The sequence below is a fragment of the Pleurodeles waltl genome, chromosome 7 (assembly GCF_031143425.1).
Source record: "Pleurodeles waltl isolate 20211129_DDA chromosome 7, aPleWal1.hap1.20221129, whole genome shotgun sequence".
In the NCBI taxonomy this organism is placed as follows: Eukaryota; Metazoa; Chordata; class Amphibia; order Caudata; family Salamandridae; genus Pleurodeles; species Pleurodeles waltl.
In genome coordinates this window covers 154,992,451-155,011,555 of record NC_090446.1, presented here as the reverse complement: position 1 = coordinate 155,011,555, position 19,105 = coordinate 154,992,451, and the positions used below count along the sequence as shown (strand labels likewise).

At 40.7% G+C, this 19,105-nt stretch overlaps 1 protein-coding gene across 1 annotated transcript in view; it reads left to right on the top strand.

Annotated features, from left to right (window-relative positions):
• Positions 1–19,105, top strand: part of NPEPL1 (aminopeptidase like 1) — a 75,547-nt gene that overhangs the window by 27,100 nt on the left and 29,342 nt on the right. Inside the window, exons 8-11 of the mRNA XM_069243436.1 lie at positions 5,801–5,901; positions 8,867–8,990; positions 15,507–15,683; positions 17,616–17,726. Coding sequence (XP_069099537.1) covers positions 5,801–5,901; positions 8,867–8,990; positions 15,507–15,683; positions 17,616–17,726 — 513 coding nt within the window. The remainder of the gene's footprint in view (positions 1–5,800; positions 5,902–8,866; positions 8,991–15,506; positions 15,684–17,615; positions 17,727–19,105) is intronic.

Sequence of the window (19,105 nt, the reverse complement as noted above, 5' to 3'; positions counted from 1 at the left end):
GAACCGTGCATTGCAATGGGCATCTTACTTAACGTTAGCAAATCCCTAGAAATTCTCAGAAAAAAACAAAGGTTACAGGGACGTTGTTGTTAGGTTCCAATTTTAGACTCACAAAACCATAGAATTTCAGCGGTTATAGTTAGTTATTTCAGGTAACTATAATTCGTGCTCTCGCCCTGTATTGCTAATTACCTGAGATAGTAAATCAATTATGACATCTTCTTTTACATCATTTATAATATTACTGTAACATTTATAGTAAAATTATTGATGAGAAGACTGTGCATGGTAAAGAGAGAGGATCACCAACAAGAGGCCCTGGCGAACATCAGTCTTCCTCCAAAGAGCCCTCCTCTCATCCAAAAGAACCCCACAGAGGAAGATCTTGTGAAAAACACCCAAAAACGAGATCCCAGTCGTTGTCAAGAGGTATGACGTCGCTGAAGATACCTGTATGTTCCCAGTCGAAGAGGGGCTCAGCTCATTACTCTACGTCAGAACACCCCTGGCACTCAAAGTCGAGAGTCACATCGACGGTGAGAATACACCATCAGTCTATGTCGAGACACTCCTTGAGAACGCCTTGACCTTCAAAGTCTGCATCAACATCCAAGCGACATTCATCATAGTCAGACACATTGCACGAGGTCGAGACACACGTCACCGTTGATATAGTCTGCAAAACATTCATCGACATTGAGACCTGTAGAAAAACCCCGCACAACACCGAAGGAAAAGCATGTGACAAAAAGGTTGTGGAAAGGCCTCTGTTGACATCCCCACCAGAGGTCCAAATACTGTCAGTGACTTGGTAAATCTATACCTCGATCACCTTCTAAGTCCAGGACAGTTACTTGTCAATATCTCTCCAAGGTTGTTAGAAAGTATAAGAAATAGACCAGTACTTGGAACATCATACTCTGAGTATTCTCAAGCACTACTGACCCTCCAGGCCTCGTGCACCCTCTCCTAAGAGAACACATTCTTCAAGGTTCTCTCCTAGTACGCCATCTGTGCCTCCTACAGTTCCAAGAACCTCACCACATAAGAGTCAACAACCATCGCCTCGGAGATAAAGGGGACCTAATCACCACTGTTCTATATCATGAACAACATCTAGAACAAGGTCAAGGTCTAGAAGTTCTAGATCTTGTAATGCCTCATTCAGGCACAGAAGAACAACACCATCTTTGTCCACAACGTCTTGGTCCTCGGTGAGAGACTAATCTCCTATGCTCTCTGATGCACCCCCGGCAAGAGGATGATTTCTTGACGATGTCTTGATCAGAGGTGTGACAAAACTGAACATGGATATTCCAACAGCGACAATGTCTTCCTCTGTGATTTTTGAAACTCTGCATCACAGAACGGCCTCGTGACCACTTTGCCTCCGGTGCCTGGACTCCTAGAGCCAGAAATGCAGCTATTTCTAACGCCAGCATCTTTGAGATCTGTGCCATCTTGGATCCTGAAAAAGTACAAAGTTCTTATCTGGATCCACTATTCCTTAAAGCTGACCCTCCTTCAGATTCGGTCATAGTAACGGCCACACAGATGTCTCATTCTGCAGCTTCTTCCTCCTCTTTGGTTCCACTAGGCAAAGAAAGCAAGCAGATGGATGACCAGGGGAAAAAGATTTGTGGGACATCTGCATCTTACATGAAGATGGCTAGTTCTCTGCTCTGCTTGGACGGTACGATAAATCCCTGTGGGATTCGTTGGTCAGGTTAACTGAATAACTGACTAAGGAAGATAAGTAGGATTTCCAGGAGATACTTACTGAAGGCGGCCTGGTTTCCAATCAGCACAGCTGCAAATGCATTATTTCCAGTGGCGCATGGTTATGCACATGGCATCTGTGCAAGTAGGTCATCCTGTCTCGGGTTGAAGCCTGAGGTGCAGCATCAAATAATGAACCTGTCATTCTTGGATTAGGGTGAGATGTCCTGAATAGAGATGCAGCTGAACACTTTAAAGGCCTCGGGCTTTGTAAAGAAGAGAGAATTCTACTGTCGATACAGGCCCTACAACAGGACATATTTCCAACAGAGGGTTCAAACTCCTCACTGGCAGCAACATCAGCAGCAGGCAGTGTCACACTTTCACCCTCATAGACCATCCAGAGGAAGAGGTGGACAACAGCAACCTGCAGCAAAACCTACTGCAAAATAATGAGTTGTTGCTTTCCCCTTCACTGTTCCCTGCTCCAGTGGGAGGAAGTATTGTCAATCACTGGAAAGAGTGGCAGTCAATTACAAAAGACGGGTGGATCTTAAATATTGTACAGAATGGCTGCTCTGTTTGCTTCAAGTCTCCTCCTCCAAACGTGCTGTGGGCAAAAACAATCTGGTACCAGCGTAATCTCTTGAAATCTGAAGTCAACACCGTAATTGAAAAAGAGGCTATAGAGGAGGTACATTGTAATAAAAGGGAATCCGGAATTAATTCCAATTACTTTCTAGTAAAAATGAAAGGACCGAAGCAAGAGTTGAGACCCATCTTCGACCTCAGAATACTCAACAAGTATGTTTGCAGAGAGAAGTCCAGAATGCTGGCTCTGCACCAAATCTATCCGTAGTTGCATCAAGGGGATTGGATGAGTGCAGTAGACCTACAAGGTACATATTTCTACATCCCAATTGCCATGAAACATCACAAGTTTCTCAGTTTCACAGTGGCTTCTGACACTATCAATACTAAATAATCCCCTCTGCCTCAAATCATCCTCAAGAACACTTTCAAAATGTGTGGCCGTGGTCCCAGCATTCTTAAGGAGACCGAAAATGTTTATCAGCCAATCGTCCAGGTAAGGATGCACAAAGAGCCCCCCCCCCCCCATCACAGGCAAAGGAGCATTTCCACATCTATGTTGAGACACTTACAAGTATGGGTCTTCGGATTGAGTTCCAAAAATCTCAGTTTATCCAGTCCAAAAACACCTCTCTCTGGGGCCACACAGGATACACAGTCCGCAAGAGTGTATCCTTCAGAGTAGAGACTATCATCTGCTGGTTCATCATCCATCTGTGAGGTAGATAGCAGCTCTACTGGAGTCAGTGGCTTCTTATATCTTTATAGTATCAAATGCAAGGTTGCACATCAGATCCCTGCAGCAATGTTTGGAAGACCAGTGGAATCAGCTCTCCTACCGCCGGGAGGACAAGCTGACATTATCACAAGCTACACGCCAGTCTCTCCCATGGTGGCCTCAACAGTCTAAAGGTGGGAGTACCATTTTATGAGGACCCACCTACTCAAACACTGATCACAAACACCTCCCTCCAGGTTTTGAGAGCTCACATGGGTTCCCTTTAAGCTCAGGATGTTTGGTCATACAAGGAAAATACTTACCACATCAACATGCTGGAACTGAGAGCAGTCCACCGTGTTCTGAAGTCTTTCTTTCCAGCATTCGCAACCAATCGCATCCTTGTCCAAACAGACAACACAACAACTATGCATGACCTGAGCAAATGGGGAGGAACTTATTTTCACCCTCTGTCTCATGAGGCCCAGATCATTTGGAAGTGGCCTCTAGTCAGAAACCTCACAATAACGGCCATTCATCTGCCAGGCATTCAGAACATGCAAGCAGACTTTCTCAGCTGAAACTTTCAAGACCATTACAAATGAATTCTCGAAGACTATGTATTGCAAGGCATTTTTCATGAATAGGCATATCCTCAAATAGATCCTTGCGCAGATGCAAACAACAAAAAATGCCAAGACTACACGTCGAGATTCGCTCTGCCAGTGTTGAAGTGAAATGCCCTTTTGATAGGTTGGTCAGAGAAAATTCTCTGCATTTCCACCAACTCTTCTTATTCCAACAGTGATTCTCAAGTTATACCCTTCTCAAACCAGAATGATACTCCTAGCCCTAAAGTGGCCTCATCAGTGGTGGTTCATGGACCTTCTCGAAATGTCGGAGAAACTCCACAAGAGACTGTTGTGGCAGCAGGATCTCTTGTTCAAGTTCGAGGAACAGATGCTGCATCCTAACTTGTCATCCCTGAACTTGAGAACATGGCTCGAGAATTCCTCCAATATGGACACTTAAGGCTTTCCAAGGAGTGTATGGACAGTCCGAGGGTGGACTCCTGCTATCTTGGATCCACTAGAAGGTCATGTGTGTTTAAATGGAAGAGGTTTTATTCATGGTGTACACAGAATAACCACAATCCAATTTCCTGCCAAGAAAATGTAGTCTTCCCATATCTCCTATACTTTTCTAAATCAGGGCTGCAGATTTCCACAATTAGGATACACCTCTCAGCCATTACGGCATATAGGAAATCTCCCTCACAGGCCTCTTTTTTTCAGAATTCCAGTGGTGAAGGATTTTCTCGAAGGACTTAAAAAGGAGTTACCTCCAGCTAGGAATTCCTCTCTTCCATGGCAACTCAATATTGTCCTTCCCACATTGATGGGCCCTCCATTTGTACCAATACATAAAGCCTGTTTGCAGCATCTCACCTGGAAAGTGTTTTTTCTGGTGGCCATCTCTTCAGCCCTTAAAGTAAATGAAATTCAAGCCCTGTTTTCGGAGGTACCGTGTTTCACTCCAGTAGTGTGGTGATGGGAACTCATTCCAGTTTTCTCCCAAAGGTAGTGTCTGAGTTTCACATCAATCAAAATAACCACTCAACTCCAGCTGACATTCTCTGGACTTTAAGAGAGTGTTAAATTCTTTTGGACAAGACCAAGAGTATCAGGAAATAGGATCACCTGTTTGGTCCAGCGAGAACAGGTTTAGCCTCAGCTAAGCAATCTATTTCAAGATGGATTCTTTCCTGTATTATATTCTCATACCAGCTAGCTAAAAAGTATTTACCTGCTAGACCTATGGCACACGCTACAAGTGGTAAAGCTGCTTCTGCAGCTTTGTTGAGAAGTGTACGTATTTCTTAAATTTGTAAAGCTTCTCCCTGGAAATCTGGTCATACCTTAACTAGGCATTGCTGCCTGGATTCAGATGCTAAATTATACACTTAAGTAAGACAGGCTTCTTTGAGGAATCTTTGTGGTTAAATGTTGGAGCTTTTTTTTGCCTCCAAGTCTGCACTTTGTGGGATGGGCTTGCTATGCTATTCAATGCTTATGACTATTGATGAGGATCTCCTGGAAGAGAAGGATAAATAACTTACCTGTAATCCTAGTTCTCTTCTAGGGGAAACCTCATCAAAGCCATAAGCAACCCACCCAGCTACCTGGGCTGAAGCTATTGCAGATCTCAACAAGTTCTGTATACGGGATTCCTTAGTTTTCTGTAAAAATGACCTATCTGTCACCTTTGGGGCATGATGCGATCCAGGGGTACTGTGAGGGTCTTAAAGTCACAGCGCCAGTTTTATGTTTGCTCTTTTAATGGCAGCCTATTGGTTAACAATGTCTCATGTTCCCTTTCCTTTTCTTTTTCCTTTCAATAAAGGTTTGTGGAAGGCTTCCTATGGTCAATTATTTATTATCAGCATGAACTGTCTTGGTTTATATACTTGAAAAAGAAGATGTACTCTGGCCATTTTTTACCCTCGCTCTAGGCTGCAGATATATATATGCGTATATATGTATGTGTGTTGATATATATAATATTTAAGAATTGCTCCAGGGTCACAGTGCTTGGGCAGGACTGTTCAGTGCTTATGACTTTGATGAGGATTCCTCTGGGAGAGAATTGTATGCAACACATTGTCCAACAACATATACAGAATGACTAACCAGAAAATTAAGGTTCTCTTGTAAATGTTAGCCCTCGTGAGCTAATCTCCTGTTTTAAATGCCTCTTGTTTTCATGCTCCAGGGCTTTAAGGATAATCTCCATGCCTTGTTCTGCTTGGCTGAGAATTCTGTGGGACCAAAGGCAACGAGGCCTGATGATATTCACGTTTTGTACTCTGGCAAGTAAGAGTGTCTCCTTTTATCTCTCATTGTGAGTGTTCTTGTAGAGTACGTTGGATTTTTGTAGGGGATGGGAGAGACATGAATTGGCCTCTATTATTAGTAACATTTGGTCTCCTGGATAGTCATGCATGCTGAGAAAGGAAACATCTGGCAGACAGAGAGAATGATTGGAATTATTTTGTAACTTGTTTGTTTATTATCCGTTGGCTGCTGAGAATTCCCACAATGCAATTCTCCATGAAATTCGGAAATCTACCAGCAGATTAATTGCCTTGCATGGTAGCAGTTCTCAACAATTTAGGAATTCAGTTTTCCAAATGTACTCCTAGACACCTGTGACACTCAAAGGTTTCTTAAACAAATGAAAATAAATTGGTTATACTCCTTGAAAGAGTTTGTGAATCCATACTTGCATTCTCACAAAGCGAACATTCACACATTTGGAAATGCCCTTGAATGTTTACTGTTGCACAGCTTGCCTGGGGGGGACACCAGTTTTCCTACAACTCACCAGTTGTGTAGGTGTTCACAACCCATTCCCACTCCAGAAAGGGACTGATCTCCAACCACTGTGTGGATGGAAAGGGCTCAGAAACATTTGTGAACAACCACAACCTAACAAGTTTGTTGGTGTTGCCACATTACTCAGGTCAGTCAAGCCAAGGTATGACTTATTCACAATATTACAGCATTAATATGTTTTCTCACGTATGTGTAAATTCCTTTTTCAAAATAAAGCAGAGGACGTCTACAATACGTTTGTGTCAAATGAAGATACTAATCAAAATTCGATTGAAACTTTTTCACCCCCCCCCCCCTCTCAAATAAGCAATACCAATTTTTCACTCTCACATCAGAACAAGTCAGCAAACTGCTTGCCTTGGTTAAATCCGGTTCACCATCCGAACCATGCCCCCAGCAACACTACATATGGCTTCAAAGACTGAAGTTCCCCACTTGACAAAGATCTTCAATGAGATGTTCAAGTTGGAATATTTTCCCAAAAGCCTGAAAACCTGCACCCATCCTGCCCCTTAAAAAAAAACAACAAAAAAAAAAAACACTCATCCCCCTCAAAACCTAAGGTTATTGTCCAATATCTCACCTCCCATTACCAGCCAAAGTGGTGGAAAAGGCAATAAAAAGGGAAATTACCTCTTTTTTGGAGAACAACCTTCTCCTGGACTATGCCCAGTTTGGTCATTAGAAGCACCATAGTACAAAGAGAGCCCTAATTTTAGCCATTGAAGAAATTAGAGCACGTATCAGTCAGGGAGGGAAGGCAACCCTAATCCTTCTTGACATTGTGGCTTTCAATAAGGTCAACCAGAACACTTAACCGCCTAAACCGCATAGGAATACAAGACACTGCACTGGACATACTCGGATCATTCTTCTCTGATAGAGAACAATCAACATCATTACATGGCTTCGTTTCTACCCTTTTCTCCTTGCCTTGCTGTGTTCCACAGAGGGTCATCACCAAGTCTGACGCTTTTTAATATCTACGTTAAACCTCTTGCAAACCTGCTCAGATCCTTTGTCTTCTCTTTGGTGTCATATGCCCTTGACACACACATCATCGTTTCAGTTTCTAGTGATTTAAATGAAACGGCAGATAGATTTCACATCTGCATGAAGGAAGTGGGAAGGTGGATGAAGGAAAACTGCATGAAATTAAACTCTGGCAATACCGAGGTTCTCCTTTTTGGCCACGACCCTGCTTTCTGGTGCCCCACGTGGTGGCCACAGAACCTGGGGACACTTCCAACTCCTGTCAGAAACCTGGGCCTCATAAATGACGAAAAAGTGACGTTCGGAGCACAGGTGAACATGCTAATTTAATTCTTTTTTAACACCTTAAGAACGGTAAAAAGACCTCTTCTATTTATTCTCCAGGAACTCCAGAAAACAGTGATTGTTACTGTTTTCCTGTCAAAAATCGACTACTATAACGCTTTCTACTTCAACATGCAACAAAGACAAAGAAAGTTAGGAAAGCTGCAGACTTTGCAGAATGCAACTACTAGGGATTCCAAAGTCCCAGTCAACCTTCCAAGCAGTACACAAACTTCACTGACTGCCCACCAAAAAACCTATTGGCTTTAAAGCCCTGTGTATCGCCCACAATGTCCTACATGGCTCAAGCCCTGAATATTTTAGAAAGAACCTCCAGTGGTGCACCCCTGTCAGAGGTCTATGTTCTGGTTCAGCTAAAAATGTTAGCATCCCCCGGTTTAAACTGGCAAACTGGGGAGGCAGGAGCTTCGTTTGCGGCACTGCTAAACTTTGGAATAAACTCCCTCTTCATTTACAATCAGAGACCACAGTATTTAGGTTCAGGAAACTATTAAACCCTACCACAATTTCTAGTAAAACTTATTTCATTCTTCACTTATTACACTGTAAGCACCATGACTCCTCAGCCTCAAGAGTCCTCCGGGCATTTGCGCAGTGTACAAAAATTAACATTATTTATTATTATTTTTTTTATGAGTGCAAATTCAGATTTTGAGAATGGACTTGCAGATGGTGATGAGGCATGCAACTCTAGTTCCTAAATACAATCCTTTGTGCTAGGGTTTGAATATCGTTGGCAGTGCTGCTGTTTGTTGTTTTATGGAAAGCCTTACTATTTAAAATAGTACTGTTTTAAAACAAATATTGATCCATGATTCAGAATTTTGATTTGTGTGAGGTGTCAGCTGTTAAATATTCTAGCAGTTGTATTAAAAGAAAAATAGAAATTTCCAGCAATCACACATGTAGCACAATGGAAATGGGTAAGAAACTACGAAAATAGGCACTGATTGGGTTTAATGGAAATTTGTAGGCCACCCGTCATTGATAGTCCACCTACGCCATAAGTGCCACTTGCGATTATGCTTGCTGGTTGATTGATAGACCCTAGTTTCTTGTTGCATTGCTTATTGGAGTTTTCTGTTTCTTTTCTTGAATTGTTCAGAAGTGTAGAAATAAACAACACTGATGCAGAAGGCCGGTTGGTGCTGGCCGATGGAGTGACTTATGCCAGTAAAGATCTGGGTGCAGACATTATTTTGGACATGGCCACCCTCACTGGGGCTCAGGTAACCTTCTAAAGGAAGCATAATCCACCACATGATGCTTAAATTGAGGCCAGTTACACCGGTATTGTTTTTTTTTTTTAACCTGATTACCTAGTCTAGATTGATGTAACATATTTATGTTTTCTGTTCTAATGTGTTTTTCATGTCTTAAAACTACCATCTCCTTCTGTCTTTGTATTTCCTGTGCTATATTTTCCATAATGACGTTCCTAAATTCCTGCATTGTTTTGCCTTCAATTGTTTGTCCAAGCATTTTTTTTGTAACTTACCACAGATGATAAAAAGGCCGAAATCCTTTTTTCTGCCACCATCTTTGAGCATCTTCTCTCATAATGTTTTAATTTATGTAGCACACTATGCAGTCTTGTCAGCTGCCTTCCTGCTGTGAAATACAAATGCCCCTAAACCATGATCATATTGCTATTTAAACTTTTGAGTTGAAAGGTAAAAACCACTTATGTTCTGTTCACTCTTATTAAACTGTCTCAGTTTTAATGTAAATGTGTAAATCATATTTTGTATTCACAGCATTTTCATAAAGTGTGACAAAGCCACCCAAATTGTTTCTAACAAACCTCTTGTACGTGGCTTCCATAGCAGAGTTACACAGTGGGTTTTCTTTAAACTTGTGCCTTTTCTCTTACATGGTAGGCTGTGTGCCACTCTGTGGTAACTGCAATAAGGACAACAGCAAACAAAAATCTACACTCACCATTAAGCCAGGTTAGCGAGAACAACTCTTATTCTGGCATTGGATTAAAAGAAGGGAACTAAAGTGTGGCATCTAAAAAAAACTCCATAAGATCAGAGGAGGATTCAGTGTGCTGTTAGGTTCAAGGTTAACACAGCATGTTGGATGGCAGGGCATTTGATGATATGGTGTCTGAAAATGTATATGGTCATGTGCTCACCTAATCAGCATATGAACTAGAAGTTTGTTGGAACTTTTGGTGTAACTGAAGGAGCTATAATTGATGCTAAATATGTAGAATATATTGGGGTTGGGGTAGAGGGTGGGAGATTACATTGTTAAAAAGGGGGCTGAGTTATTTTAAAATAATTTAAGCCATGTTACTGGGATTGTGTAGAGCTTGACTTGATGCAATTGAGCTGTATGTGCAAACTGAAAAAAATCAGTTTTGGGAAATTAAACCGATAAACAGTTCATTTGTTTATACATTTTCCATGCGTAGGGGGTGAATACAGCGCATACGTTTACAGTATGAATAAATACTGTTGGCCTTCTAAAAACAAGCTCTAAGCTAGCACAGAGAAAAAGGAATTGATGTCCTTTTAGCCATAAGACTGGAATTGTGGCCTTGCAGTGGATAGCTTCCCCTATTTAAAGTTTCCCATATGGAATGGTGGAGTATTTTTTGATTTGACTAAAGTGATATGTATAATATACTTACCTAAGGGGGTTTTCATCCACCTCTCTTCATCCATTGGTCTATTGTTATCATTCACATTTTGCTTCCGTCCACTGCTGCATCCCACATGGAACAATGGCTCAGCCTACTTCAGCCACTTGTTAACCTACCTTGAGTGACTGCATTTTATTCTCTCATAGTGAGCACATCCACACACAAGGTGGTTCCTTCAGTGCGAGTTGTTTTGTTTTTACATTATAATTGCTTTAGTGTTTTGTATTTTAAGCCTGAAATTTAGGCAGGGATTTTTATACTAGATCTGAGCACAGGTCACATTCCATGCTTGAGAAGTTCCTGTCTCCTGCCAATGCTGTTGTAACTTTCTTTCTGAGTGTTGTTTATTAACCTGACTGTTGGTATTTCACATCATCCGTTTGAAACTGATCTGTATAGTTATCCTCTTTTTACTAATCATGCAGCACACAAACTGTTTATTCTGGGCTCCGTTTCCCCTATAATTCTTTAATAAACGTTGCCCAAGAAGATAACCAGCCTTTATCATGTTTAATTTGCAGAACTTGCAAAACTTTTTAATTCATTTCCTTTCATTCTTTCCTTGTTTCTTTCTTTCTTTATTTCCTTTCTTTGTGTCTTTCCTTCTTTCTTTCTTTGTTTTTTTTCATTCCTTTTTTATATCTTTCTTTGTTTCCCTCTTTACATCTTTCTTTCTGTTTTTCATTCTGTCCTTCCTTTCTTGCCTTCTCGTCTGCCTTGTCTTCTTTCCTACATTTTTCTTTTCTTTTCTTCTTTCTTTTCTTTTCCTTTGCTTTCCTTTCCTTGAGCAAGTTGCTGGCAGCCAATGGTGGAACAATTATCTGTTTAAGGTCTGTGTTAATCGAGAGCCTTTGAATTTACCAGAAATATGTGAATGACTTTGTTACTTGTAGGAGTTTTCAGCCAAACTTCATCCATTTGTCTGTGGTTGCATCATTCATATTTTTCTTCAGCGCACTTGAGCATGGATCAGGGAGCAATGCTTTAGCCTACTTCATCCATTGGCTGACTTCACTTCGAGTTACGGCATGCTGCCCTTTCACAAGCAGCACATACATACACAAAAGTAGGTCCCTTCTGTGCCAGGCAGTACTATGTAATGCGTGGGGGTGTTTGTGTTTTTTTTTTGTTGTGTTTTTTTTTTTGTTAAGAACAGAATTAGTTTTTGCCTTTTAGTCAGTGTTTTTTTAGATTGACGAATGCCTGGCAGCTTCAAGTAACAACGTTTTGCAAAAACTATGACAAAACAAGAATTGCCAAAAGACTGGCAGACAAGCCAGACCCATTGGCTGTGCTAATGCTTATTTTCCTTGAAGTGTCTTCTGCCGCTGTGGCAGGACCCGCTTCAGCAGAAATAACCCTAAAAACAAGGACAACAGATGAGTCATGCTGTGGCAGACCTGTTGCCTATTTAGGTCTAGCGTAAGATTTCGACCTTGTGCATATCTGTAATATACATCTTATGCCGTAAAGTGATTTCATTTGTTGGTTTCAGTGTCCTTTAAAAATTCTTGCTCGCTAGTGGTTATTTCTGCCTTTTTCTCCCTCCTTTTTCTGTTTCAGAGCAGTGACCAACTACTGTATTATTCCACTTTGGTTTCTTTATCTGTTGCTATGACTGACTACTATTGACATTTCTTTGTTGCTTACTGTTCACTATGTGTGTTTTAGGCTGGTAGCTACCTGCATTTTATTGCAGCATTCCATTTCTCCAAACTCCTCCCATGTCGCTGACATTTGTTTTGGCTTTATTCCAGTGCTGTTCTCGTTTACCTCGTGCACCTATAATAAGCTTATTCTACAAAAGAAACACCCGGTGCTCACTGCTCACATAAGCCACAATATTCCCTCTCTGGTAGAATGTAGCTAAACCTAGATGCAATTATGTGAAACTTGCAGAGTCTCATCTGGAGTCTCTCTCTCCAGGCCCCCTTCCTGCCAGCCCTCAGAGACATCCGCACACAGGGTATTGCTTATCTCCTTTATTGGGGCCATAAATCTTCTCAGGCTGCTCTGCTATTGTTAACTTCATTAGAGCTTTGTTGATATGCGAGGCAAAAATGCTTGCAAGCCTTTTCATTCTGTTTACATTTAAAAAAATACTTCTCCAGCCTTATTTTCAAAATTTCTGTTCAGACGTTTGCACAAGTCGAGGTAGCGCGGTCATCTTCTAGTCCCTCCTCAAGGGATTGTGATTTCTGATGTCAGTAGCCATCAGTGACTACCAAAACATGGCAGGAAAAGCCGAAATTAAGAGGCAGGGTTGAGCAATTTATATGGCAAGAAAAGTCCAGTTCTGATATATAATAGCGCTAACTCAAGAAAATGCAAGATCTATTGCATTGCTAATGCTTGTTTCTTTTCCTATGACAGTTTAAAAAAAAAAATAAACTGTCCCTTGTGTTGTGGGAGTTTTCTGCCTGCATCTGGGGGGCATTGCCTTGCTATCACTGGGTCTAAAACATTTTCCATCCCGCAATGCTATTGGCATTCTTACTGCTGATAATACCACAATGGCGCGCACTTTTAATGAGATGTGGAAAGCGAAAGGTGGATGGATTTGAGAGCCATATTCAGGGAAATACCACAGGACATTCAACTCCAAATGAAGACTGCAGCCTTCTTGAACTAAATCAAATAAAAGAGCAAGAATTCACGTCTTCAAACTACTTTGAGTTTAAAAAAAGGAGACTTTAAAAAGACCAAGTCAGAAATAGCCGCCCTTAATGAAGCAAACAAAGTACAAAAAATCAATTACCAGTTCATTTGTGACTGAGCTACTTAAGGGTTGCAGTAATGTCTTGAAGATGTGAGACATGCACTACAAAAAGGGCAAATAAAATAACCTCAAGGACGCACACTGTTTAAATTATTTAAAGGCTCCATCTCTCCACCCCCATTTGTCCCCCTGACCATTATTAAGTACCTCTGCACGAGAACATACCATCACCTTATGTAGCCTTCTCAGAATTAGCATGGCTGGTATCAGGTCCTCAAGACTATGCAGCAACACTTTTGATAAAAGTTCAAGAACAAATGGCTCACCTTTTTGGTCTTGGTAAGAATCCAGTGGCTCTTTTTTGGGACTTCTGAGCTTGCACTACTGTTTACAAAATATAGAAACACTGAGAGTCAATTTAGAATGCTTAGCACGCTGTAGCTTGTAAATTTGAAAGATTAACCACTGAGCGTTTTCTTCAGTGGTCTTTTACCTGTTGAAACAAACAACAAAGTGAAGGAAGGAAGGAATGCTTTAATTATCTGAGATATCTGGGACATAGAGAGTTGCTCAGCTCGTTTTCCAGTCTATTGTTCTTCATCCGGTGTACCCCTGTAGACAGACATTTCCCTTTGCTACCAGCCCTGGTTCTTCCCTAATCTGCGTAACCTTTGATAGGTAATGTTCAATAAGAGGAGCAACCTGTTTGTGGATTGTAATGTTTCTCATCAAATTAGAAAGTTAAGTTCAGGATCAGGGTAACCTAACAGTGTTATACTTGAAATCCTGATAAAACAGCGAGTCTCCTTTAGACTCATATCTCTAAAAGTACGAAAGAGTTATAGTTTGAGACTAGTACCAATGGAGAAAATCTGCAGTCTCTTTGTAGGGACGATGTGTGGTTCTCATTATGTCCAGTGCTTGTTCCACATGGTTTGCAGATTGTACAAAATGCAACTAAAGAAGTATATGACAGAAACCTATGGTAAGAGGAACTGAAAAGGAGGAGGTGGGAGCTGGTGCACTGAAGACACGTGGAAGGAAGCCGTGGAAAAGAGCTGTCAGGTATTCGATTCTCCGACAGATCATTTGCTCCATTTTCCATTTTGTGCTCAAACGAAAATACCTTTACCAGGGCTGGAGAAAAGATATTGAATCAACCACCTTGTAAAGTCTTATTCATCCGTGCTTCAAGAGCTGACATGCTTATTTAGTTGACGTTTAGAAAGTGACCTATTTAAAAAGTAAATAAATGAAAGTAAAACACTGTTGCAGTCATCGGTATGCACCCGGGAATTTCTTTCTTTGGGATCTAAAGGCATCATAAGTATTGTGACTCAGTGGATATGGAGATTTAAATTTTTTTTTAAAAATGGGCAGAATTTGGTGGACCACTGTATAAGGACAAGAAGAATTTTAGGGCTGTTAACAAAAAGGAGTAATTTTAGTAAACATTCTTTTCAAACCAGATGTATCTATTGAAGGTGTACAACAGAAAGAAAAACACATGTCTTGGGGCATTTCCGTATGGAGTAGTTAATAAACCATTTTGATTTAAGTTTAAACTATTTCTGTTTATTTGTGTTTTATATCATCATTTGTGCTGGTATAAATGACTAACACAGTGCTTGGATACCTTTGGTTATGTCTGAGATCAAATAAGCTTCAGTGTCCAATTATGGGGTCTGACTCTCTGAGAGATAGTGAGTTCATAAACCTTGTGTTCAGAAGGTTTATTATGCTGAAAATCATTAGGGGTTTTCAGATGTCTTCACAGGAAGATATACACTCGTATAAAGAATGAAAAATAGGTTTTACACATATATAACGCTAACAGATAGAACCTGTTCCTCCCTGCAAGCTCCTGGTACAGACATGCCAATGTTGCAGTTAAAAGTGCTCAAGTAAAACTTTCGAATGCATCAAGGAGTAACTTGTCTCCAAAGGTAAGCCACAACTCCATAGAGATGCTGTTTGAAAGGGCTGTTTAGTTGTGAGCTGACCAAGAAGCCTGAATTGTGGTTGTAGAAACAGCACATGGTGAGGTGGCTCACAATGGGAGGCATGAACAATGATAATCAGGAAGTATTTTATAACCTTGAATGATCTGAATGTAATTACCTGCATTCAAACCTGTTTCTAGGCCTTTTGAAGACGCTTTGTTTCAGGTGTTGTGATTTGGTATCATAAGTTGCACTTGCAGAAAAGCTAAGATGTGGAAGATGTCCATTACATTTCTATGTCTGCTATGGACACGTGACGGAAGAAACAAATTGGCTGCCTTATGTTGCCTTGATCCTGAAAAAATAGGGGTCAGGAAAGAACTAAAGACCTATGAGTATAAGATAATGTTTTGCTTTTGTCCCTTTTCAGGGAATCGCCACAGGAAAATATCATGCTGCTGTCCTGACTAATAGCGAAGAGTGGGAGAGAGCCTGTGTCAAAGCCGGAAAAAACTGTGGGGATCTTGTCCATCCCCTTGTCTACTGCCCAGAGCTGCACTTCACTGAATTCAACTCGTCGGTTGCAGATATGAAGAACTCTGTGACGGTACGTTACATTTAATGCCCAAGCAGTAAAACAAATAGATGGGGTTTGCTGCACAATGTGCTGTCTCCTTTCCTCTTCACCGTCCTTTCTCTGTGAGTACATCTCTGTGAATGATTAGAGTACAAAACCCTGCTTTTAACTACAATTGCCTGCTTGGAAGAAGAACAGTGGAACCTGCTTGAACTACAATTCCATGTTAAAGCAAATTATTAGCCTCTTAACATTAAGTACACCAGCTCATATTCCAATATATATGGGAGGCTTAATTTATACTGCTTGAGATAGAACTCCTTTGCCAACCCATCATGAGTGTGTCGCCTGGCCCATTGCTTTTATGATTCGGCCGACCAGTGATCAAGGTTAATTCAGGTTCTGTCTATTACTGGTTGGGTGTGGTTATAATTGTCTGACTCAGTGAACGATGCCACAGCACACCTTTATGAATAAACACAAAATTATTACTTGAACAGGTTGTGGCACTCATCAAATTCACCCTGAAAGCTTCACCTTGCTGCTCAAAGTAGTGTCTTCCTCAGAGTGTTGTCTTTCTTGAAATCAAAGAATCACCCATACCAAAAAGCAGATCCTTAATATGAGGTACTCCTAAGGAACAGATTTCTAAACACCTTTGTTCAGCTTTTCCTTGTCATCAGACCAATTTACCCTAATTCCCTAATCAGCCAACCTGCACCCTCACGCTTTGTGTATTCCTTTTATTTACTGCTGCTCCTTCCACAAGCTCCTTCTTTCTGTTCCTAATAATGTCAGTTTCTAATAATGTCACCTGCATGGCCTCTCGTCCTGTCAGCATTTTCTTCTTTTTAACTTTTGCTTACTCTGTGCATCCCCTCTCCTGTCTCTGTATTTTCTTGCTCCCACAACAATAAAGTGTTACAAAAGCCATGTCAAAACAAAAGATGCATTGACAAAACCAAAAGACTCAGAAACAGTGTTGGATCAGTTGGCTTTGCCAGTGCTTGTTTATTTTCATGTTTCCCGTAATCTTGTTGACAATGGCTACACTGATTCTTTTTAGAAATAGTGGCAGGCATCAATACATTTGACTAAATGACGCTTCAAAGAAGTAGCACCTAAAATTTCATAGTAGTGAAACTTTTTTTTTTTCCTACTTGCGTTTCTTTTCTGAACACTTTATTTTTAAATCAAAGAATCATCACTCTTGCTTACAAGCTTCTGCAAACATTTGCATGTAATCAGAGAGCATTCTTGGAGCATTACACTTAGCCTCATATTGTAAAACTTTTCAAACGTGTGCACACTTTTATTTTTATTTTTACTGGAACCACTGTCAGAAGTTCAGTGTGGCCTTAAAATGTTTATTTGCAGCGCTCACCCTAATAATGAAGGCTTTTCATTAATGAACCATAAATACACAATTTCACAGCATTAGCATATGGACACACACATTACCTCAACTGTAGACCGTTCCATTCTCTGTAAACTGACAGCCGAAGGGTTTGTGCTGCAGGGGGTTGGGCCTACTTGTCCCAAGGACAAAATAAACATGAACACTTGTTGCCCTTGCCCCCAAACAATATGTCCTGGGCATCGGGCGATAGAAATTCCACATCCCTGACAGCTACTGAATTGCAGGTGTGTTTGTTAGGATATGACTGGAAATTTTGTTGAGCATGGAGCTTCTATCTCTTTTCTCCCTTGTGCTGTGTACTATATCATTGCGCCAGGGCAGTATTTTTTCTTCACTTCACTTATCTGCCTATTTAACCACCTTTTTCCATGATTATTTTACTGACAATGTATGAGGCAGTACTAACAGCAAGGAAAGTACCTGTTGCATACCTGTACTTGATGTTCTCTTGAGGACCCGTTCCTGTAGATTTTGTTAGAGCTGCACTGTATGAAATTATAAAATATAAATAAGAAACCTGAATATGTTTTCTTTGTTTTCAGGACCGGGACAACGCCCAGAGCTCTTGTGCTGGTCTCTTTATTGCTTCTCATATTGGGTTTGATTGGCCTGGTGTCTGGGTCCATGTCGATATAGCCTCACCAGTGCATACCGTGAGTAGAAATGTGTATGCCCTAATTGGTTTAGTCACAGATATCTGTGAGTGGTTTTGCCTGTGTTTACTTTCCTTGAGTTCATAAGTAACATTACGATCCTGAAATGTGGGTATAGTTCTGTCTCACTGACCATTTCGCATTGGTTATTCTCAAGGTTATATTTGGTAATAGGACAACAGACTACCTCCCATATTAATCCTCTGTTTATACGTTTCTCACAGAAATGTATTCATTCTTATTCTCTCCCAGTGTCACAAGGAATAACTCAAATTGTACCAATGTCATAACGTTTAGTTGGTACTTCTTGTAGATTCATTACTTAAAGAAATAAGCTCCTGGGGTAGTCTGGGTTGTGAAATTTAATAGTGGACCAGAAGCCTAAAGTAGATATGTTCCACTGAGCATAGACTGAAAACACTTGTTTCATTTCATAATGGTTTTGCTTCTGGCCTCTAAGCTAGTTCATTGTCCAGGAGGATCCGAAAATCATGTACTGATTCCACTTATTCCAAAAATTGTGGAATGTCTGTCTGCTGTAACATATAGAGATGCTGTTCCTGACTCTTGCAACCCAGTTTTGTGACCTTCAGACAAACCTGTTCCAATTCTGCAGTGATTCCCTTTCATTTTCTTCACTTACTCCAGCTTGGTAGAAAGAGATAGATTAATACTGCAAATTTTCCGATACCTTGTCGTAATCCTAACACGGTAACTCTGACTTTGATCACCATGATTCAATGTGATAATGTAAACCAGTGGAAAATCATTCTCAAGTTATTGAGCTGAAAGCATCATAGCCTAGTCACTGTTTTAGTCTCTTAGGTACAACTGACCTGAATATTAAATAGAAAGTACACATAATGGGCATCATGGCAAATAAAGGATGGTCCCCTAGTCTGTTAGTCTAGGGGGAAAATGCTCTTCCGTGTCAATGGTTAATAAGAAACCTAGAAAGTATTTGTGGACTCCTGGAGGTCCTCATTTCTCATTGCTAATCCACCTCCGGACAGCATGTTTGTGAAGATGTCAGACACCATAATCTACAACCTAATCGTTCCAGTTTGTGCAGAAACCTCTTTGCATGCTGTACCTTCGAAGAATTCAGCAGGCTGCTGTGAGGTTTATACTTGGAAAGAATTGCTTCCATTCCTTTCTACAGATGGAAGTGAATGGTTTGAACAAATAACCTCAGAGGAAGCTTACCATCTCATGAACCATGTGTTAGATTGTGCCATGCAAGGCATGCACAGATGCCTTCTTCAAGGTTTTTGAAAAGTTTTCTCTCAAAACTAATCGACAAGCGCTTTAACGAGTGCTTTTTTAACTAAGCTGGAAGGGTGCTTGGAAATGTTTAAGAATACTCAATCTACGCCAGA